Here is a 23,749-nt window from a genome sequence, read left to right as displayed (position 1 = left end):
GGCCAGCAGCGCCCGGCCAGAGTCAGCACATCCTCCAATCCTGCTACCCTGGCATTTTCAGGAGAACCCTAGCAGGCTGGGAGCCTGCCTCATAAACCCAAGGGAGAGGGTGGGAAGGAGGGAGGGAGGGAGAGAGTGCTGTGCTGACCTGACTGTTTTTTTTTCAGCTGGAGGTAGTAGGACTACAGATGCCCACTGCAACACTGATAACCCCCCTCAGCCCTCCTAAAGCCCAAATATGTCCTATCAGTCTGCAGCATCCATCTCTGATCCTATCTTTACAATATTAGAGTTTTGTTTAGCTTGAATAAAAGGAGCAGCTAAAATCTTTAGCTTCTTTAATTTTGGATGTTGATAAACTTATTCTCCTTATTAACTTTGTAGTAGTAGCTGTGGTGCCAGCGTGTCAAATGAAGTCAATCACGCACAAAAATCACCCACTGAGAACACATGCTATAACAGGAGACGGTGGCGATCTGTTCAAAGAGCACTGCTGGTTATTTCTGTCGAGCTGCAGTAAGCGTATGGGCCGAGCCTCCCTCCAGCTGCAGTGAGGTCTGGAGACCGATCCGGGGGAGGCAGATCAATAAGACCTGGCCACTGCCACTGCTCTGGATGGAGGCAAACCCTATTTATAACCTGCCAGGGGAGAAATGAAGGGAAGAGGGGAGGGAGGGAGACAGACAGAAGAGCGAGGCTGACAGAGAGGACGAGAGAAAGCGAGGGTGTTTATCCACACCTACCTTTAGATCTCGATAGACCACATTTCTCTCGGCGTGCAGGTAGTCCAGCGCTGACACGATCTCTGCGCCGTAGAACCGAGCCCTCTCCTCAGAGAAGACGCGGTCCCTCGACAGGTGGAAGAAAAGCTGAAGGGAACAGGAGAGGAGGCGGAGGACAGATGAGGAAAGAGTTGATACGTAAAAGAACACGAGTTTAAAGTAATAATCACGATTATTTTTCTGTTAAGTCACAATCTATCGCCGAATGAGGTAACACAACTTTCCGATTCGAATCAATTCTCATTTGAATGACCCATTATCGATAAAAAATCCAGAGATGGATCTTTAAAAATATGTGTAAAAACGTGTCTGAACGCTCATGTTTCTGAGCGCTCCTGAATGCAGCATGACTCAGCGCATCCCCCGAAACATGGCAGTGAGGGAGACATGCCCGGACTTGTTTACTGCACCTACCACGGCGACATCAGTGATCGCCGACAGACTCTTTTTATCGTGTGTGTGTCCATGAATATGTAAGTTAGTTTTGCACTGATGTTTATTTTACTCTCTGTTAGCATCAGCCAAAGCGGCGAGTGTATTTTCGGCATGTTGTTCAGTATGCTTATGCCCATAACTCTTACTCTCGTGTGGTTTTGTTTTTCACGCTATGAGATCTCGTGGCCAAATCTCGCGCAAGTTGAACTCCGGTTCGTTTAATCAAAACCATGTGCCAGATGTACAGAATAAAAATCTGAAACTGTAAAAAAAGTTAATCAGCTGTCTAATTCATAAAATTGTTAATATTGTGTTGACTGCTGTGTGTTGGTCATGTTAAATAAAAAGTACATGAACTTCTTTGCCAGAGAGGGTAGGTGGAGCTAAGCAGCTGCTTTTAATCTATCATGGCTGAGCAAACAAAGAAAAGATCGATGACTACAGATACAACTACAAATATAAGTGAAAATCCAAAGAAAAAGAAACAAATTCAACGCTCAGATGACGACAAACAGTCTAAAAGGGAAAGCGACCGTCAGCGAGGAAAATCAAGAGTTACAGCTGGAGCCAACCGTGGACGTCACACATGCAACACTGTCTGGATATCTGTGTGCTCCCGCAATTACCGTAGGTGGCGGCAAAGAGAATGATACTGAGCTGTTTGAGATTACCACTTAAACTATTTGAGTTCAAAATTATTCACATTCTCGGGGACCAAAAGGTGTAGTTAAATGGTTTACCTCTCCACCGTTTGCATACTCCATGACGAAGCACAGGCGGTCATGTGTCTGGAAAGAGTATTTCAGACCCTGCAGACAGAGAACAAGAACCATCAAAGCAGAACTTGGTAATGTTTCCAGCTAATTCAAGAGGAAGCTGACGTTTACACCATAATACACGTTTAAATTACTTTTAATTACATTTTTAAACACAGATTTGTAATCTGTAAAATCTACAACACAGTTGTTTTGAGGCTTTTACAACTTCTTTGTGGAAAAAGTGTTCCCATTCACTGCAGCGAGCACATTATGTGTTGCCTCCACCCACCACTTAGACATAACATTGTGGAGGAGCTTTTCACAACAACCCACCTCAGACTTCTACAGAAAGAGTTAACTGATAAAAAAAAAAGAAAGTCCAGTGTTGCTCTGAAAGGCCCAGCTCGACTGCAGCCTTTGTAGGAGCAGCTCTTCAGAACATTCCTGCTAAAACTGCCCCCTTTTTTTCTGAATGGATGCTGCGGGGTTGGACTGAAGAGGCTCCCAAGGATCTGTGTGAGTTAAAATAAGGTTTGGTTTAGGTATATAGAGGGGACTCCTTACTGTCAAGAACGGATGCTTTGAATTCTGGAGGACTCTGTTCTCCGTGAGTGTGTGCGCCACTTCATCCTGAAAAAAAAGAGCCATAAAGAGTGTTTGTGCAATTCCAACAATGGCTAACCATTTAGGTATCAGTCGTTGCTGCACAGCCCTCCCCCCTGGGTCTTTTCTCCGTTGGCATTCACTCACTTTTGCTACGATCACCTCCTTCTTCAGGATCTTCATGGCGTAGTAGCGTCCTGTGGCCTTCTCCTTTACCAGGATAACCTTGCCAAAAGTGCCTTTTCCCAGGAGTTTGAGGTATTCAAAGTCGTGCATAGTCTGGAGAGCCAGAGGAGAGAGAGTGGCATCTGGTTACCAACAGAAGCATTAACAAACTTGTGCTCTAACTAGCCGGGACACACAACCCCACTGACAACAACGCAGAGGCATTTAAGGCACTATTTCACCCACCGCGCAATTTCCACTCCTCTAATGTGCTTTGGCCTATATGTGGTTGTGTCTCAGTTAACCTCTGACCCCGGCGCTAAGGAGAATGTTGAAAATGGTCGTGTGAGGGACATACAATCCGGTGGCCTTGGACCTTTATGTCAGGACAAACGTGGGGGTTGTGAAACCTGGTGGACATGCTATATGGTGCTAAGCCACCCACGGCTGATGTTAGGAAAGTAGAGAGCAGCAGGGGTGAGGCAGGAGGGGTGACAGGGTGGAGGAAATAGTAATGTCATCTTGGAACACCAGTGTATTCTCAGGTCAGGGAGGAATAAAGCTGGTTGTGTTTGAAAAGAAAGAAAAGAAGGCACACAGGAGGGTCTTAAAAAGGGTCGTACCACTTTGTGTCTGATTTTGGTCAGGTAGACCTCCATGTCCATGGGGTCTGGAGAGGAGTCCATCATCTCCTCCTCTTGTTTCTGCAGGCCTTCAGCCACTGCCTGGATGGCTTTAGTCCATTCTTCCCTGAGGGAGGCACAGGCAGCATAGAGATTACATCAGCCCATTTACCATCATACAAGCCCAGCAGCCCAATCATGTAATTGTCTTCTTATCAACAGGAAGCCAATTTCAAGTGTGAGTCCTGCCAATAGCCAGTGGACCTTGTGCGGGTGCGTAACATTGTGTATGCTTGTGTGCGGCTGCGTGTTAGAAAAGCAGAGCGCTTAAATTGTGAGCAACAGGGCCAAATTCTCTGCATGTAAATGATTTGTGTTTTACGGCTCTGTGAGCTGAGAGGTGTGTGTGTGTGTGTGTGCTGCTTGCCTCTCCTCGGGGGTCTCCACGTGGAAGGTGCGCTCGATGACAGTGGTCCACTGCAGGCAGCGGATGATAAATGTGTTGGGCTTGGGCCGTTCCGTCTTCATCAGCTGGCACTCTGACCACAGCCAGGGAAGGAGGGAAGGGAGACGACGGGTGAGCAGGGCCGATGTGTTGGGGAGCAGAGGGGAGAGACAGACCCACAGTTATAGCCATTTATCTTTATCGCCAACCTAACAGACACTGTCGGCCAATTTGGAAAAGAACAGGTGCACTTTGGTGGAGGGAAACAGCACAGATCCTTAACTTGTCAGCCTCCTTTAAACCTTCAACTGGATAACAAAAGTTTTGATTATAACTGGAATCTGTTAAGTGTTAAACAAAAGAATGAATAGATGAATAAATATGAAGTTGTAGTTTATACTCTATGTTTGATGTTTTTTACTGGCTAGGCGACAGCTAATATGCATATACAATCATTTTCAATCTTAAAATAATAATCTACAAGATTTTCATTAAATGAATCTGTTAAGTCTCTATCTATCGCCAAATGAGGTAACACAATGGTGATTGAGCCTATGGCCCACTGATGAAAGCCTTTGCATTTGCGGTATTATAGTATTATTATGGACTGGGTGTCAAAAAATCACAAGCGGCGCCCAGTTAGTGACTCGTTTTCCATCACCCCACAACATGTTACTGAGAGGAAATAAGTCACCAGTTCTCTCTAATCTAGCGGGAAAAAGCCCAACTCCATGGACATTTGCAGTCCCACTTCCTCATCCACTTGCACTGCTCTGTTCCTGACAGGTATTTGGTGTTTATGAGAGCCCAGAGCGAACCAACCAGAGAGAAGCAGAAACATCATCAGCATTTATGCCTGTAATTGCTCAAAGCAAGACACAGCATAGGCAGAGTAGCTGTGGGGAGGTGAGGCCAGCTCCAGGGCAGGCACAGAGTCTGGTGAAGGTAACCCTTCCTGCTCAGGGTGGGGTGACAAAGATTGGTGGGGCAATCAATAATTCGCAAGTCAATCAATAAATATCAGCATGTGTTGCTGTCTTGATTTGCCTTCTTGGAATTTCTTCTCTTCCTTGGTGTTTCTCTCTATTGATGTTTTAAGATTTGGCTCATCTTTCCTCACAGGTTCTCGGTTCTTCATTGTTCTGGGTTTTCCTTCTAACCAAATATAAAGACCAAATACATGTTTTTATAACAGACTTCAAGTAATAATCTCGAAGATTTTCATTTAAATAAATGTCTGTTAAATCACTATCACCGAATGAGGTAACACAATGGTGATTGAGTCTATGGCCCACTGATGATAGCCTTTGCATTTGCAGTATATAGTGTTATTACAGACTGGGTGTCTGTGGCGACATTTGCGGAAAAAAATCACAAGCGGCGCCCAGTTAGTGACGAGTTTTCCATCACTCAGCAGTGGTTGGTCTGCCTGAGAAGGTAGGCGGAGCTAAGCGGCTGCTTTTCCGGTCTCTGCAAGTGTTGCGAGTAAACAGTAAAGAAAAGATCGATGACTACAGATACAACTTGAAAAATAAGTGAAAATCCAAAGAAAAAGAAACAAATTCGACGCTCAGATGAAGGCAAACATTATAAAGAGGAAAGCGACCGTCAGCGAGGAAAAATCAAGAGTTACAACTGGAGCCGACCGTGGACGTCACACATGCAACACTGTCTGGATATCGGGGAAGTGTGCTCCCGCAATTACTGTTCATCACCATGGGGGCCGCCAAAGAGAACGAAACTGAGATCTTCAAGATTACCATTTAACCTGCCACTATTTTTCAAATAATTGATGATTTGTTAATAAAATGTCAGATAGCCAGAAATGCCTTGTTTTATTTCCCAGAGATCAAGTAGACGTCTTTCTCAGTCAAACACCAGAAAACTAGAAAGTGATGATATGATGTGATGTTGGCACGGACAAGTTTCTTACCAAGAATGTATTAAATAGCAAATTCTAACATCAATTCTTGAACTTTTCCAGTGAAATAATTGCCTCGTAAGCAGTTTGCAGATCAATTACTCACGACAGTCTAATAACTGAATCTAGAAAGCGGAGATTTCCATCTGCACCTCCTTCACATTAACATCTGTTCCCAAATGAAACATGTCAGCAAATATGCCACAATGTGACACAAAATGGCCTCTTCCTGATAGATGGAGGACAGGGGAGTGGACCACCACTGAGATCCAACATGGCTCCATCACAATGAATGTGTAATCCAGCTGCAGCAGCCCCGTCAGCAGCCACGCGCCATGTGTCCTCTGCGGTGGGGTCGCAGTGGTGACAAAAAGCGAAGCCTCTGCTGATGGAGCGCAGCCCTCAGAGCCGAGCCCAGATAAATACTTGAAATCAGGCGGCTAATAGCCGCGATAACTCAAGAGCGTCGGAGAGGAAACATTTTGTTAAACAAACAGTATGCTGTCTAATTGCTGTGTTCAGTCATCTGCACAGCTTATCACAGCAACTTTCTCTGATGTGAAGATGGAGTGGGCTCGGCTGCTCTGGGCATCTTTTCTTTGGCTGTTGTTGTTATTATTTTTCCAACACAATTAAAAAAACAGAGAGTTTGGGGAAGACGCATACAGAGAAGAGGAATGACATCCGATGCATTAATGTGAGGAGCCAGACATATTGCAGACACGTTGTGTGGCAGAGCTTTGCCTTGGAGCGTCGCCCTATTGAAAGAAACTTGCAGGGATGCTGTGGAGATGATACTACAGCCAATTTACTAATGCTTCTATTCATAATCATGTAAAGTGACACACAATGATGAACAGGTCCTTGGTCATAATAATTGAAACGACTTTGACTTTCATACTTTTACTTCATAAGCGCTTTGGGCATGCTTTGCAAACGTTTTTTTCCGGCTAACAATAACTATTTGGAGTGAATAGAGTCACAAAATATCCTATAAAGTCCGTTAGCATGTCTGTAACAAGTAAAGAAAAGAAAGCAGCAAACAAAGAAAAGGTTAAATCAAGCTTCCAAGAAACAGAGTGGGGGAAGAATGCAGTGGTTTCTCAGATACTCACGTGCGACAGAGAAGTTGTTTAAGGGGGTTTCCAGCTGGTCAACATCTTGCGGTCGCTCTTTGTAGCCAATGAATGTACCATCACTCTTCAGGAGAAAATACCTCGGCCTCCAGGTCTTGATGTATTCTCCTGATATGAGAAAGAGATCGAAGAAAGACTGCTGAGTAATTTCTACTTACGGGAAAACTGTAATTGAGAAACTTCACCTGCTTTTACATTCAAAAATAACAACACGGGCGTGTGGTGTTATGATTAATGACAGCAGTGTTGTCCTTTCTCTTTCGGTTTTAATTCCCAGAGGTGCAACCCATTTCTGCTATCTAATTACAATACTGTTCACTATTGCGCCCTAAACTGACTATCTTGCCACTGTCTTTCCTTTAGTGGAGGTCAGCTGCAGGACAAATGGTGGTTTTAGGAGGAGTCAGGACTCTCTTCCCCACCCCGTCTGTCCCTTTCCAGCACTCAGTTAAAGTGTGGACTCTCTACATCCAAACTGTCCAAAACTTCTCTATCCTACTAAGATTTATTTGAACTGGCAAATTTTAATCCAGGATGCAAAAAAAGCAAAAAAAAACCAAGTGTTGTTAAAGTACTGGCGGTAGATAATAAATCACTTGCAGCACCATCCCTTTAAGATTCTGCTTAAAATTTTGTCTCAAACTGTAAAAAAAAACAATTTAAGATGTATTTTTTATTTCCTTAAAGGGCAAAGGAGGGTAAAAGAGGTGAGCCCTGTGGCTTCAGGCTGCCTGAAAGTGGCACACAGTGGGATCCGGTGTCAAAACAATTGGTGCCTGAACCAGCGATCGTTGTGATTACAACTGCTGTTACAGGAGCTGTTGTCTGCCTCTGTCACCACATTCTTCACACGTTTGCAAGACCGACGAAATTCTGACGATTGTCATGTTGCGTCATATAAAAATAAATGAAAAACATTGTATAAGTGAGCACCAAAGCTTCTGACAAAAACTAAATGTTAAAACAATTATTTGGATCTAAAACGACTGTTAGACTGAGCTTCTGTAAGGAAATAATTTTTATCCTATAAGTAAGGCTATATGACATTACAGCCTACATTACCACACTACGCATTACGACAAAGAAATACTGTTTCACAGTGACATAACACAGGAGTGCATGTGATGCCAGTTTATGACACCTCCGCTCACAAGATGGCAGACATGAGAGGACACTCATGCCCCCTTATAAACTTGATTATTTTAATGTCACAACGTCGATCGATGATCAGAGACGTCACGATGTATCTGTTTGCCTGGCTGGCTATTTGATTTGGTGTTAAAACTGTACAATATTCTTATTTCAAGTTATTAAACCGTCAAAGACCCCAGGATTTCCATTTGCCGCCATTCATATTAGAGGCACTGCTTTCACTTAAACGGGGGCAGGGCTGCAACTTTTGGGTTGCTCTTATCTTTAGTCTTCTAATAGATGAAATTTGATTTCTGTACACTTATGTGATGACACCACAAATTCAGCATTTCCTTACGTAAAACAGTCAAGGTGGAAAGTTAAAATCATTAAGTATCAAAATTGATGTAAAAGAACCCCAGACATTCTTGTTCCTTGTCAAAAAGCGTCTCCTACAATACCCACAATGCAACTTGACAACTGCAACTTAGTAGCGGCTAATGTAGCCTAGAGCCTGGAGTAGCAAGCACAGATGAGGAGCGTCTCGTAGTCTTTAGCCTTTGTCTCTTAAACTTTGTGCAACTACATGAAGACCTTTTCTAAATTTAAAACCACTTTAGAATCAAGATGCTAACTATAAAAGTAATTTATCATTCAGAACACTTTCTTTCCAATCAATCATTTTGTGACACTAGCATGTTTTTCTCAAAGCCTCAATTCACTTTTCACAATTCCAATTTTCTAGACAACAGCCATAACCTGAAGCCATGCATGTCCATCCAATTCACTTCGACACACTTGCATCACACAAAAGGATCTCTCGTAGGCAGACCGAACTCAATTTATTCCGGTGATGCTTCAGGAAACGTTGCGCCAGATGTTGTGCAGACGGTGGGAAAAAAAATAGCTTACATACCATAACAAGGCTGTGGCACACAGTGGAGTGGGACTTGAATATTTATACAGGAAAAGTGTAATTTATTTTTAATTACGGAGCCACATATTAACCCCATGCAGAGCTGTGGCAAGCTGTCCTTAATTGCCCCATTTCCTCTAACACAGAAGTGTGGGGTGTGTGTGCGAGAGAGGGATGGTGTGTGTGTGTGTGTGTGAGGCGAGGTAGATCTGTCAACATGAGCTTCTGTTACACTTCTGACTGATGAACGTGATGTCCAAACAACAGCTAGTAATGTCCCCTCTGTTCAGTGCTAAACAAAACCATTTAAGGAGAGGACAGGAAGTTAAAAATCACTTTTGAAACTTCAAAATTAACAACTTCCTTTTCCAGCTTTTATTCTACATTTTTCTGGGAAAGTGATGACATGAGCCGCAAACTCTGATAGGACAGTTTCCATATGGCTTCCTCTGTCAAGATAAAAGAAAAAGAGGAAGGAAAAGGGTTCTTTCAAAAGCGCTATCATTAATGTTGACGACATTTGTACATCACCTTCCAGCAGAGCGACTGAAAGCAAAGACCTCAGTGTAAACACAACTGATTTAGTGCGACTGGAGGTGGTGGCACTGGCACCTCACTGGAGGAAACATCTGTCCTGGACTGCAATATACTTAAGTCTTCAATCCACAGCAGATGTCTAATATGTGTTTACATTTTTCATCGTGGCACAGGAGGAGATTTCTCATCTGGTTTTCTGCGGAGTAAGTGTTTTCACACCAAACACTGCTCATTTAGAAATTAGCTCGGCTTCAGCAGCCGTCAGATATGTTCTGTCCTGATTGAAACACACACCGGCAGGACTCCTTTAGGTGGATGCCAGCTTCAATGCAACACGATTACATTGATGAGTCGTTTGTCTGTTTTAAACTACCAATCAACTTCCACATCAGTCGGCTGCACATGCACACTGGTGACGGCTCATATATCACGAGGAGTATGCCACCGTACACCAGCATAAAATCTCTCAGAAAAGGTGCTATTTTCCTTCCCTATATGTAGCCATGCAAGTGTTTCTTCAAAGTTAAACCAAGTGCCTGTTCATTAAGTTGCCTAAATCTTTCACACTGCAGCCAGAACGTCTCCTGAGCCCTCTGTACTGAGCCTTGTTTTCCTCAGCTGGGCCCCAGCTGGTGCCTCGCTCTGTGGTCAGGTTTTGGCTGACCCATATCCCCCAGCTATAGTCCATGCCAGCCCACAGTGAGGACAGTATGTGCACAATGCAGAGAGAGCATAATGAGCCCCCTACCTGACATCATGACACCAGACGGAGGCTCAACATACAAGCTCGTCTCACCGGTGGAGACTAAACTCTCAGCTCAGACGTTCTGGTTTGGAAACAAGAATGCAGCAAATCACTTCCAGACAGAGTAAAGACTTTTGCAGCGTTCGGATCCTCACGGGCAGAGACAGGTGTTTATGTGTATGCATGTGTGTATGTAAATATAGCTGTGTGTGTATACTGCTTTGTAGGTACTGAAAGGTATTTGTGTAACAGATTACAGCAGCATCCAGTTTGGAAGGATCTCAGCTCTCCCTGCCAGCTCCTCTGACGCACAGCACCCACCAGAAGTAGCATGGGTGGTCATGCATGACGCAGCAGAGCATGGCATGGCGTGTATCATCGAGACATTCTCCCACACTGAGGTGGCCTCGGTCACATGGGTGTCGGGAAGATGACATCACCGGCTCTACTTTCTCTCTCACTAGACTCTTTAGACAACTTGTTTGAATGATGTAACTGTGATATTAAGGACGTTGAGGCAGGTCTGCATGGGCACGAGGGTGAGGTCTAACGTAGTCAGAGAAAGAATCTGAAGGTTTTAACCCTCCTGACATTAGTGAGCTGAACGTGGATGTAGAATCTTGTTTTGAACATCTTAACAAAGTCACAGAGATGATGCAATAAATTGGGTTACTCAACGTCAATGTCTTTTGCACATCCTTTAATAATACACGCTCTTTCTAGACAAGAGGACACTGCAACTTCCTCGTCTGCAACCACAAACCAGGTCACATGATAACAGTGGAAGCAGCTATATCCGGTTGTCTGTTTGTCTCCACAACTGTGCAGAGCAACCCCCCCCCCCCCCCCTGCAGCAGCAGTCTGCGCTCTGAGCATAAACAACAAAGATGACCCCTGTCAGCTTCCTATTTACACCCATTTCCCCTTCTTCTACTTCTATTCAGTTATACTTTCCACACTGTGGCCTTTCTAAAGCACCGACGCGACGAGAAAGTGAAATTGACAGCTGCACTTTTTTGTTTGGCTCTAACCCATAAAAAGCGGAGAAAAACAGCGTAATGATATAGTGGCTGTAAGATTGCCGAGCAAAATAAATCAAGACCAGATCCATTCATTATCTAAATATTAGCCCTGCTTTCAGTGTTTGACTTCAATGGTTCGCAGAGTAGACCTCAAATACATCCTGTGTACAGTGAGTGCAGACTGCAGCGAGGACAATGGGCCTTATAACAACACAGGAGAGGCTTCTGCTTTAAAGTCACTTCATCATCACTGATGTAAACTAAAGCCTTTTGATGTCAACGTGTTCTCCAAAACAGGAAACTGACCAACAGACTGACTGACCACCACCTAGATAAGATAACACCTCCTTCAGGTCTGACTGGAGCTGCTGAGACGCACTCTGCTAGGAGGAAATCCACTAAACAATCCGTGAGTCAAAGCTGCTGCTAAAAGTCAAGTGTGACAGCGGACATGTGGCCCAACTCAACCAGATTAAGGGAAGGACAAAAGAATAGGAAGAGCGATTTGACACCAGATGAGAGATGAGAAGTATAGAAGATGAAAGGAGCTGAGCTGAGTGGAGTGCTAGTGAGACAGATCACTACATATGTTCCCTACATATGTAGGACTGCGAGCGCAAGTGGAGTGTGTATGATCCATGCGTACGGTGTGTGTGTGCATGGGAGGAGCTGTCAGGGCCTGATAGAGTGTCTTTACATGACAAGCAGCTGCTGAGGTCTGGGATGCGCGCTGGGCAAAGTGGAAAATAATGAACGGAGAACCGCTGCCAAACACAACAGAATTCATCTTTATTTGCCAACTGCTGCATGGCCCTGTGTGTGGACAGCTCCAGCCTGCCACCGCCACGCCTACTGTACCCCACACACACACACACACACAACAAGGTACAGGGGGAGAGAAGAGGTTCGGTCACAGCTGTACATGATTGAGTACGGCCCTGTTTGCTTAAATGCAGGTGTATACAAACCATAAGCAGTGCACGTCTACGAAACTGGTTTGCGATCTGACAAAGGATCCAGACAGTTCGCCTTAGAACAAAGGTCAAACTTTATCAAGGACATCTCTTTTTAAATGTTAATCAAAAGCACCTATCCTACTGGTCAAAAAAACCACTAACACCAGCTAACACCCGGCTTTTTTGCTTAATGGGAAAAGTTAAAATCGGCATTCAGACCCGGGTCAAATGACTCTGCAGTAGACCAGAGTAATTCTCGCCTTGATCGCCATTGATGGGAACGCAAAACTTGTGTGTCAACACCCTAATCTCCGCTCCCTTTCCGGCAGCAGGATGCTATGCTCCGTCGGTATCTTCTGCGACTCCTTGTCATCTCAGCTACAAATGCCGCCCGTCTCCGCCCAAGCAGCGCTCAAACATTGTTCCAAATTTGTCGGCGCCGAGTTTAATAAACAGACTGAATGACTAATAGATACAATAAAGACCTAACCACCGTAGCATCTTCACCGTTTACTAACCCTGTCTCCGGCGCGTTTGTGGCGTCAGACGGCGACGCAGCAGAAAAGAGACTGAAAGGAGTATACTTCAGTCGCAATGGGAAAAGAGACAATTGCCATCTATAAGCGGGTCTTCCCCTGGTCTGAAAAGCCTGCGTCAACGCGCTGATTTCGGTGGGAAAGCATAAAAGGGAGTGATTCTAATTTGGATGCTGAAATGACCACAACAGTGTGTGCGACTTTTGTAATCAACAAATACGCTCGAGAACTTGCAACCAAAGAAGGATCCACAGGCATTAAAAGATACGTCCATGATATCTTTCTTTCTCACTGAAGCTGTTTGCAAGTCACCTTCCCCTAAGAGGCCCTAACAGTAAAAACAGGCTCATTGAGGGGCCAATAAATAAAAGGAAAAAATGTGGAAGGCTTTGGAGAAGAGGGGGGAGAGAGAGAGAGTGACAGAGGTTAGTGGCCGTTTCCGAGGAGCGTCCTGTTCTGTCCGTCTCTACGTGACAACGACAGGAATGTGGAGGTCCCAGCTGCTGTGGCTTGTTGGCTTTTAATAAGACACATCAAGCAGCATTCATCCTGCCCCCCCTCCTCAAAAAGGAGAGGCCACAATGTGTCCAAACTAACAGCTCTTTTGCACGTCATCCCTCTCTCTCCCCTGTTCTGCCCTTTGTCTTTGCGCTTTGGAGGATTTTGATAAAATTTCAGGAACAATAATTCAAACAGCCTCAGTCATCTGGCACTAAATAAACTACACACACACACGCTCTCACACGACGTGGGGTTGAATGTAAGCACACACTAACATTGAGAGGAACCAAGAGAGGGTCAGACAAAACGAGCCTCTCAGTGCCCACTCCCAGTGGTTGGACTTCCTGAGGGGGCTGCTGTTGGGTTTTGTCCCCGTCTGGCCATTCATGGCTTGGGGATGAGAGGAAGGGAGCCAGTGGTAGCTGCCTGAACTCTGCCTGTATGTGTGTGTGTGTGTGTTTGAGTGGTGAGAATCGGATGAGAAGGGGAGGTAGGCGGAGGTTGAGGATTAGGGAATTAGAACTCCAAAGCGAGGGAGGAGGGGGAGCGGGCTGCGTCTTTTGTTGGTTTTTCCTCAGCCGCCCCCGCCATCCCTTCGGCCCTTTTCTGCCGGGTTCTGCCTGTAGGCTGCAGCTGCGGCCTGCCACCCTGTGCCCTGCATCTCAATGAGCCACGGGTCGCCCGCTCCAGAGGAGAGGGGGCTCCCTGATGCAGGGGTCACAACTGAGCCCCGGCAACCGCAAAACTCCGCCTCACATCGCCCCCTGCTCTGAGCTGCAGAGCACTTATCCGGGGCTTCTCGTGCTGCCCGGACACCCAGCTACCCATTTGCCCCTCTCGCTGTGACCATATAAGGCAGCACCAGGCTCACCAGCTATCCTGAACTGTCCAGGAATTTGGGCTCCTTCATTTCATTCCCCTTCTCTTTATGTCTTCCTTCTCTCTTTTGTTGGCCCCTCTCTCTCCTATGCAGCTGGATGGGGGTCTCCATTGCCAGGGCTTTGGCAGCAGCATCAACCTGTTGTGGGGAAGGGCCACCCTGGCCTCCAATGTGGCCCTCTATGTCTCTTCCCCTTATCCCTCGCTCTTTCTCTCTGTCACTGCGGTTGCCGCTGCCCCAACAGGAAAAAAAAAAAAGCAAGGGGGATGGGGTGGGGGGTGCAATGGAGGCTGCCCCTCTTTCTCACGCTTGTAAGAAAGCCCTCACTTCTTCTCCGTGGTGAGTGACACCTGCTGATTACCATAGAGACACTGTGGGAAGTTCCCCCCTGCCACACTGGGGCTGAGATTTACCCCCTCTCCCTGGGTAAACAAGCAGTCCATGGATTAGTTAACTGGGTTACTGCATGGCAAACAAATAAACACACATTATTTAGAGCAAATTAGTGCCAATGAACTCTCAATGACCAGTGTGAAATCTAACACCCTCAAATGAGCAAAGAGTGAGCTCCAGATGATCAGGAGGCAGGTAGTGTCCAGCTGTTCAAAGTCAGGAACCGCTTCCTTGTAAAAATATGATGCCAGTTTCAGTAATGCATCTCTGAGTAACATAATAAGCTGATGTGGAGGATGTTACAATTATCCAGGCATACAGTCGACTCTCAGTCCGCAGACAGCTGAGCATCCCCTTCATCCCTCTGTCGCCCCCCTTCCCTTCCTAAACTGGAGAGAGGTGCCAGTGATGTGATTGATGTCGGAGACTGGGAGCTTTTGCTGGTCCAGAGCCGCTTCCGCCATGGGTCTGAGTTTTCAGCAGGGTCATTATCCTAGCAACAGGGTGGTGGGGATGCGGGTGAGGAGCGTGCGCTGGAAGTGGAGGAGGATGGGGGCTGGAGGGCGGGGGGTAGGCAGAGGCAGTAAGAAAAGAGGGGAGTCAATAGAAACCAGGAGAGGAGGAAGAATGTGGCCGTAAGAATGAAAGAGGAAGGACAGTGATGAGGACGGCGAGGTGAAGACAAAAACAAAGAAGGAAAAGAGATGGAGGGAGCTGTCGAGCACCACAGTTGTGGGGAGCAGGCGGACTCTGCACAGCAAAGTAAGCACACAGCGGGCCCGCCGTGAGAGGAGGCGAGCAGTGGAGGTGCCACCTCCCTCAGCCTCCTGGTCCCCCCACCATGCCAGCCAGCCTGCCTGCCGACAGCTGCACCCCAGTAATTTACTTCTCTCCACCACATTTAGCAGGAAGACTGCTTCCCATTACCCGGGGCAGGGGGTCTGCGCTGACGGCCAGACACCCGGCCAGAGTGCTGGCTTCCCGGTGTGACACCCTCTGCTGCTGGACCCGGCCTACGGGGGCTACACTCCCAGAGGGGCTTTCAACTCCCAGAGCTGGTGATCAACTGGGTGGTGTTTGGTTATTTCACCAAAGTTGGAGTCGTCTGTTGCAAAGTTTTTTGTGAAAGTTCTTAAATGTAATATGCTTCATCTATTAGTTTGATCTCCCTGTTTACTCAGTTTTCCCACTGCAAAAATCCTTTTCATCTCTTGCTGAGCCTTTACGGTTTAATTCCTAACAAACCGCCCATTCTTGCCCCGTGCAATGGTCATAATAAATGTTGTTGAAAACTCAGGCTTTTGACATTTCCGCTCCGATTTTTAATGATTTTTTAAATTTAATTTTTTACCGTTCTTTGCCTGATCTCTTTAAAATTCTTTTTTTGTTTTGTTTTATTTGTATTGGTTATTTTTTAATGTTTAAGATATAATCTCAAAGATTTTCATCTAAATAAATGTCTGTTAAGTCACTATCTACCGCCGAATGAGGTATCACAATCGTGATTGAGCCTATTTGCAGTATTGTGGACTGGGTGTCTGGTGCGACTGTCACGGAATAAATCACATGCGGCACCCAGATATACCCCTTTCCCACTCAAATTAGCATTTTGACGCAGGTTTTTCAGACCCGGGAAGACCCGCCAATAGATGGCAATTGTCTCTTTTCCCATTGCCAGTGGAGTACACTGCTTTCAGTCTCTTTTCTGCTGCGTCACAAACACGTGCCAGAGACAGGGTTAGTAAACAGTGAAGATGTTATGGTGGTTAGGTCTTTATTTTATCTATTACTCATTCAGTCTGTTTATCAAACTCGGCGGCGTCAAATTTGGAACGATGTTCGAGCGCTGCTGGGACGGAGACGGGCGGAATTTGTAGCTGAGATGACAAGGAGTCACAGAAGATACCGACAGCTATCCCGGAAATGGGGCGGAGAAAAAAAAGAGTGTTAGTGGGTTTTTAGACCAGTGGGAAAGCAGCTTTTGTTGCGCTTTTTCCATCACCCAGCAGCGGTCAGTCTGCCAGAGAGGGTAGCCGGAGCTAAGCGGCTGCTTTTCCGGTCTCTGCAAGTGTTGCGAGTAAACGGTAATCTACTATGGCTGAACAAACAAAGAAAAGATCGATGACTACAGATACAACTTCAAAAATAAGTGAAAATCCGAAGATAGAGAAACAAATTCGACGTTCAGATGAAGGCAAACAGTCTAAAAAGGGAAGCGGCCGTCAGTGAGGAAAATCAAGAGTCACACCCGAGAGCCAGTCGGAGCCAACCGTGGACGTCACACATGAGACACTGTCTAGATTTCTGGGAAGTGTGATCCCGCAAATACCGTTTATCGCCATAGGTGCCGCCAAAGAGAACAAAACTGAGATCTTTACAACTTTAAGAGGCCATCTGCTGATTAAAAATGTGCAGCAGACAGAAGCAGCTCTTTTAATTGGACTTAAACAAGAAGGGAGTACATAACATTACATTTTCATTTTGACATGTAATCATATTAAGTAGTAAGAACTAAGACTTTGTTATTTAAGTAACAATTACCATTAAGTTTTATCCACAATCGTCAAGACAACAAACAGGATCATTTTGGGATCTAGTTAACAGGATTTAGCCATTTTTGTGCACTCAATACTTTTTCATTATGTGTAAAGGCCTCACGATGTAGGTAAAAATATTACCAAATTGGATTAGCTATCGCTCCAGTCCTGCAGTACACAATATGTGTGTGGTTGTGTGTGTGCTGCAGCGGTGTGTGGCCCATGACAGCCATAATGAGGGGACGTGTAGGAGCCTGGCCGAGCCCAGCAGCAGAGCTGGCAGTGAGTCAAAGTCCCAAAGTCCTGAGACAGTCGGCATTGCAGCATCATGAGACATTCTTAATCAGGTGGGTCTGCTCCTTTGAAGAGCATTTAACTGTGCAGGAAACACCACATTCCTGTACAGAGAAAAACCAACACAAATGCTGGCTAAATGCTGGAGGCCTGGACACCAGATGCACCAGGCACAGATATTCAAAAAGAGGGGGAAAAATCATCTACACTTACTGACTACTGTGTCTGGAGTTCTCAGAAACCCCATGCATGCTTTTCTCTTCTCCCCCCTCCTCTCGTTCCCAACTCTGTCTCATGCACTTTTTTCTGGACCACCAACAAGGTCTCGCTTAGAGGACCAGCTCATGGGTGTCCTTTAGCCGCATGACCGGCATAGGAGCCAATCAGCTGATGAGCTCCAAACCAAACCACGAGAGGATCTCGGTGGCATGTCGCACACAACATCCACCCGCTCTCCTGGGGCTGGCTGGGTCAGTGAGCAATGTTCTGGGAACATCACAAAGACGCTGCTCAACTTCTGTCTCTCTCTCTCCCTCCCTCTCTTTATGATCACCCCTTCATCTTTCCCTCGCTATCTGTACCGGTGTGCCCTCTGCTTTCCCTCCCTCCCCCTCTCCCCCTCCTCTCATGAGTCGGAGCCAGCTGAGCGTGCTACCCAAATCCAACAGTTGTTGCGGCCTTCGTTAGCCTAACGAAGGGGCCGGCTCTTTATTCTTGTCAGGGAGCAAATGAGTCAAACAAACAAGGGCCAGGGAAGAGAGGAGGACAAGCGAGCGCTGTTCTGTTGAGCTTCACTGGGTTCTTGGCCGCAGCACTTCCCTGGAAACTAGGGAACCCACAATCTGCCTCTTTGATGTCTGATGATGCTCTGGCTTTGATGGAAACTTTGGGAAAACACACTTGCAAAAAGAAATAACATGCTGCTCGGTCTCTGTGGCCACTAGAGGCCGTAGGCACATTCTGAGTGTGTGGGTGCACCCTGTGAAGGATCTAAAAGGGAAGTATCATTTGAGGACGCATAACAACTGGTTATGATAGTAACAACAAAGTTACAGTGTTTTTGCAAGCCTGTACTTGTGATGCGGTCTGTGTGTAAGGGCATCGGGTGATGTCCGGCTGGCAGCGTGACTTCTGAATAAATATGCTTCACGCTGTCCATACACTCACACATATTTGCATATGCATGTCCAGACGTACACACACAATACCCACGTCCTCCTCGGCCGCTTTGTCTTGCATTCCAAAACTGTCCTTCACAACAGACATCCAAGATAACGGCCACAACAACACATCCACAGTCCAGACACATTACTGCAGCACAAGGCTTAAGGAGAAAGTATGATTGTGTGTCCTTCAGAGTGAGATCATTTCACCGAGCGCACACTGTCTGGAACAAATGTACACAGCACTCCAAGGCTGAGAATCTGCAGCTCTAATGACAGATCAGCTCCACTGAGGGGTTTACAGGATACTTAAGCACAATGCTGGCTCTACTTTCTTTCAGGAGCCTCAACACAGTTTTACACGTGCATGCTGAACATGACTAATCAGAGAGGAATCAAGGAGTGAGAGTGAGCGGCATGGATGAGTTCACAGCTGCTTTGCTCTGTGCCTGACTGGTCTACCTTAAGGGCTGCAAGATATTGCATGTTGTAAGACAAAAGAATCTCAATGACTAAAAAATAACTTTGAAGGAGCCATTCACCCCTGGAAAAAGACACTGTCAGTTAAAGCTGGTTTTCTCTGTAATCGATTGAAGCAATAATATTTGAAATAGGTGCAAGAAAGTTGTACAAACAGCTCGTTTCGCCCATTCTACACGCCTACAACACCCAGCGTGCATTGCACCCCTCCCTCTGAAAGGAATGGCCCAGCGAGAGACGCTGGAGTGAAATATTACCGTCTTCCAGTCAAGGACATTGATCGCTGCAGGCAACAGCGCATAGCGGGACAGAATCCAAAATAAGACGAGAATATACCGGTGGATCATCTAAAAAATCTTTGTGTCTGCAGTCTATATTTCAAACCTGACGATTTTAAATGAGACATGACATCGGAGGCAGGTGTCCTAGATTGAGGAAGTGTAGTTTAGCGAGCTCCCTGGCCTCCGCCAGATGATGCGTTTATGTAGTCTGGAAGTGGTTTTCCAGGGCCCATTGGAGAAGCGGATAGCGTCCTCCAAAGGCACAGAGCGAAATTGCATTTTTTCCTACCATAATGGCATTAGATCCCCATGATAGCATGACAGGACTGAGGTTGAAAATTGTCTAACTGGCCCTTTAACACCATTTTGAAAATCAGAATAAACCCAAGTTATCAGCTACCCTCAGACAAATTGTGTCAAATTGGTCCCGACTGTGAGGTTAGCTAGCACTATGTCTGAGGAAATAGGGAAGAGGGAAGACCTTGTGGTGAAAAGGAAAGTACTTCTGCTATTTTTATATATTTTGCATGCAGGAGAGATGCTACGAAGACGGATTCGGTGCAAAACCTGCCGAAGAGCAGGAATACACTGGAATGTGCACTGCAAGCTTCAAAACAAGTTTATTTATTGCACATCAAATTCTTATTGCAATATTGAATAATATGACTGCACATTAAATGGGCATTAATGCTGGACAAGGACACATTTTACAATATAAGCTTTTGCAAATGTAGTTTGGTGCGAGACAACGTCCATGGAACACACACAAAATGTTGATGCAAATATGGAGGTCTATCTTCTGTCAAACATTAAATTGGTGTTTTGACTGCACACATGGGAGTAATGAGCATGCTGAACACACTTGTATGCGGTATAAGCCATTTATTATTACGCCTACATGGAGATGTGAGTCACTTGGGTGGCGCCGCCACACAAACAAACTCCACTCAAGGTGCAACACGGGACGATCGCGTTTGAGCGGGGGGCTACCTGGGTGAGCTGATGGACAGCGAGACGGGGCTGCTGCAGGTTCACCTTCTGTGCGGTGGCTCTGGGGCAAAGACTGCATGACAGTGATGCGACACGAGAAGCCTTCCTGTCAAGGAGGCAGGTGGACGCCCTCCAATCAAAACACAGAGGCTCTGGGTGACATTTCACAGGGCACAGCTGCTGGGCTGCGACAGCATGCCAACTCACTATTCCTGAAGGGTTGTTTGTTTAGTGTGTGTATGAGTGTGTGTGTCACAACGACAAGAGTGTCACTGCTCGAACTCTGCTTGTATGTGTGTGCATGTGTAGATTACATCCTTTAAGTCACTATTTGACTACTCCTATAGTTATATTTTACACTGGCTCTGTCAGACTCTTTCAGTCTTATCCGCACTGCTGAAGGTGTGGAGAAATAAACTTCGGACATATGACATGATTCACTTTTCTTCTTCTTATGAAGAGAAACTGGATTAATCTACTTCCTGCCTTTGAAGCATTCGTCTATACACACAAGTTTGTGCAAATGAAACGGTAGTAGCACCCAACATTTTGTCCTTTCACTCACTGGAAGGACCAGGGTGTGTCTGCCTGAGACCAACTGAGCCGAACCAGGCTGACCCTTTCCTAAAACAGCAGCCTGTTGTGCTCCTCGCAGAGGCCTTGAGGAGGGGGGAGCCTGAGCTAACACACCATAGCGGCACACTGTTCCCCTTAAGAGTCCCATAAACTCTCTTAGTGACCTGCACCCATCACGTTATCCCCTGAGTCACACTCTCGGTTTCCCCTCTTCCACTAAAAACTCTGCTTCGCTGGAACCGGGCCCGGGAGCCTTCATCGGTTTTTGGAGAAGCTCCTTATCCTATTTTGCCCCTGGTAATGGGGGGAGGCGGCGGCAGTGGAGAGGGCTCCGCGAAGCAGAGTTAGTATGCACACATAAAGCTGCTCAAAGCCAGCAGGTATGTGAGGAATGCCTCTTCGTCCAAACAACAGGACTCACGCCCGACGCAGAGCCACGCCACGCCACGCAGCGCTGTCAGAGCAGCTAAATGGGGCCCACTGGGGACTCTGCAGCTGGATGAGCTGGATTTTAAACATGCTTACAGAGTGATCGATCATCTTGGACGGATGGCAGTCGGCATTTCTGCAGCATTTAGAAAACTAGTGTCTGAATAGTGGACAACTCTTAACTCCTCAGATAAGATGGTCATGCAGATTCATATTTTTAACTCCATTTAAGCCCTAATTTATAAAGTACATAAAAACATGTGCATGTATTGCATGAAACAAAGTACAGCAAAAGCTAAAAGTGCAGTCACATCGAACTCTTTACAACTGATCTTAAATCAAACTTTACAGTACAAGCTGTATTTGTGCATTTACCTCTTTTATGCAGCCATCCCTCCTTGACAATCACCACATTGGTCATGTTGGTGGGCAGGGTGGAGGATCCAGGTTTCCCACAGGGAGAGACACAGCTTTGTTTCCCAACTGTCCTTCACTCGGCCCTGTGCGGGAGCCTGGAGACGGGGTCCTGGGGTTTACAGCCGCCTTCTCAATGGTGGTTACCTATTCTGTGAAAAAGAGTAAAAATTAGCTGCAAACAGAGGGGAAAGATTTTTACACTCGTCTGAATATTAACCCTCGGGTCAACATAGCAGAGTAGAGATCCCAGAGCTTTATGGACTGGTTAGTGTTCAGTTTAGCTCCTTTCACATGAGGACACAGATATCTGTGGATGGCTGTGTTTTTGGCATTCTCGTTGAAGTTTTTCTGTATTGGAAAATTCCTGGCTGTTCACACACGACACAAACATTCCTGATTTGTGAGATTTTTTTCTACACATGATGAGAGCAGCACTGAATTAAGAAATACTGACGTGAAAATATTCTCAGACAGGCCTCTTGTATAAGTATTTTGCAGTTGTATGGCTGTTTAGCCACTGTTATTCTACCTATTTAGATCCTTTGCATCATGATAGTTATGTGTCCATGATTTCCTATAAGCGGGTAGTAACAAAGTTAAAGCCCCCCTCCAGTAAGGATAAAGTGTTAAACCTTTTAAACATCTCCATGTGGAGTTTTTCATGTGCTACAAGACATATCAGGGACAACATAAGCAGTCATTTCCATGGCTGGGCCTGTCTGCTTTTAAACTGCAGTGTACCAAGGACAGGCTGAACAACACGTTTTCAGATTGGCAGGTTTGTGATGTCACAAACCTAAGGAGCCAATTCCGTTGATGGACGGGGTGACGCTATGCATATCAGGAAGTGCTACCTTAGTGCTACCACTTTGGTCGATGCGCGAGCCAGTTGTAATTTTTGCAAATGTTACTACTACTACTTACTACATTTCAAGGTAGCTAGGTTTCAACAAGTTGCCGCTAAACAACAGCAGAGACGTGTTTTGTTTTCTCGACAGAGGGGGCGGTTGGAAATGCAATAGTGGGCGGAGACTATGCAGATTCCGGAATTTTTAATGAGGGAGAAGGAGGAGATGCCTTGGGAAGATTTTTACCAGGTGTTTAAACTTATTTTGCGGAAAAAACATTTCAGACACAATTTATTATTTCAGGCAGAGCATTTAAGGTCTTAAAATACGACTGGAGCTGCTCTTTAAACATGTACTAATTGAGGAGAATTGCATGTCAAGTATACCGTCAGGTGTGATTTTCTGAGGGGGGTGGCAGGTATTATTATCTCAAAGGCAACTTCTGCTTTTGGCTACACTTGGACCAAACAAGACAACATATGTTAAAGGCCTATTTTCTAATCGTTCTGTTTTAAATGGGCTATCCTCTCAGGTGATCCATTACCTTCCACACTGCTCTATATTAACAAGGAAGGTGCAAAAAACAACAAATAAATATAATAACATGATAAATGGACTGTACTTATATAGCTCTTTTCTGGTCTTGCGACCACTCACAGCTGCTTTTACACTACATGTCATATTCAGGCATACATTCACACACTGATGGCAAAGGCCTCAGTAATCATCTCATTCAGATCTATGCACATTCGGCTATGCGCCAACACCTTCCTACTGAGAGACGACCGACTCTACCATTCTAAGCCACAGCCGCCCCAACAGAGCTCATTACATACTATATTACTTACTTTTGGTTTCCAGACGTTTCTGTTATAAAGGTTTAGGCTAACATGATCAGAAGCCACAAACAGACAGACCAAGTTAACCAACCACGGCCAAATAATAACTTTAGGGAGGAAACAAAGTTCAGTAAACAGAAGATTATCATTTCTAAAAATGTTCTCATATCTCCTGCTCCTTCAACCTGATCGTGCCATCTAGTTTGAATGCATCATCCTCGTAGATATAAATAAGGGAACTATTTTAGATTTGCAGTCTTGCGGTGGAACGTCAAATGCTTGAGCTGGCATGCAAAAAAAGTTTTCCTCAAAAATCAAAACACTCCCAAATGTGTGTGTGTGTGAGCTGTCGTCCAACCAGATCTGTGTAACACAAAATAAACACATGAAATGATTATAGTCCCGAATTA

The 23,749-nt window shown here is 45.6% G+C and overlaps 1 protein-coding gene across 3 annotated transcripts in view; it reads right to left on the bottom strand.

Moving 5' to 3' along the window:
- akt1 (v-akt murine thymoma viral oncogene homolog 1) overlaps positions 1 to 23,749 on the bottom strand; it is a 36,468-nt gene that overhangs the window by 8,327 nt on the left and 4,392 nt on the right. For 2 of the 3 annotated variants that reach the window (XM_069661303.1, XM_069661302.1), the window contains exons 2-9: positions 21,611 to 21,801; positions 6,848 to 6,976; positions 3,794 to 3,905; positions 3,367 to 3,493; positions 2,726 to 2,857; positions 2,540 to 2,605; positions 1,958 to 2,026; positions 744 to 869 (exon numbers count right to left, since the gene is read on the bottom strand). In XM_069661303.1, the coding sequence (XP_069517404.1) occupies positions 744 to 869; positions 1,958 to 2,026; positions 2,540 to 2,605; positions 2,726 to 2,857; positions 3,367 to 3,493; positions 3,794 to 3,905; positions 6,848 to 6,976; positions 21,611 to 21,656 (807 nt within the window). In that variant the 5' untranslated portion in view covers positions 21,657 to 21,801. The remainder of the gene's footprint in view (positions 1 to 743; positions 870 to 1,957; positions 2,027 to 2,539; positions 2,606 to 2,725; positions 2,858 to 3,366; positions 3,494 to 3,793; positions 3,906 to 6,847; positions 6,977 to 21,610; positions 21,802 to 23,749) is intronic. The other variant, XM_069661304.1, reaches the window with a different exon arrangement.

Source organism: Semicossyphus pulcher, unplaced genomic scaffold (genome assembly GCF_022749685.1).
Source record: "Semicossyphus pulcher isolate SPU_LCO1_2020_fin unplaced genomic scaffold, fSemPul1.0.p SCAF_14, whole genome shotgun sequence".
Classification (NCBI taxonomy): Eukaryota; Metazoa; Chordata; class Actinopteri; order Labriformes; family Labridae; genus Semicossyphus; species Semicossyphus pulcher.
This window is presented reverse-complemented; position numbering and strand designations above follow the sequence as displayed.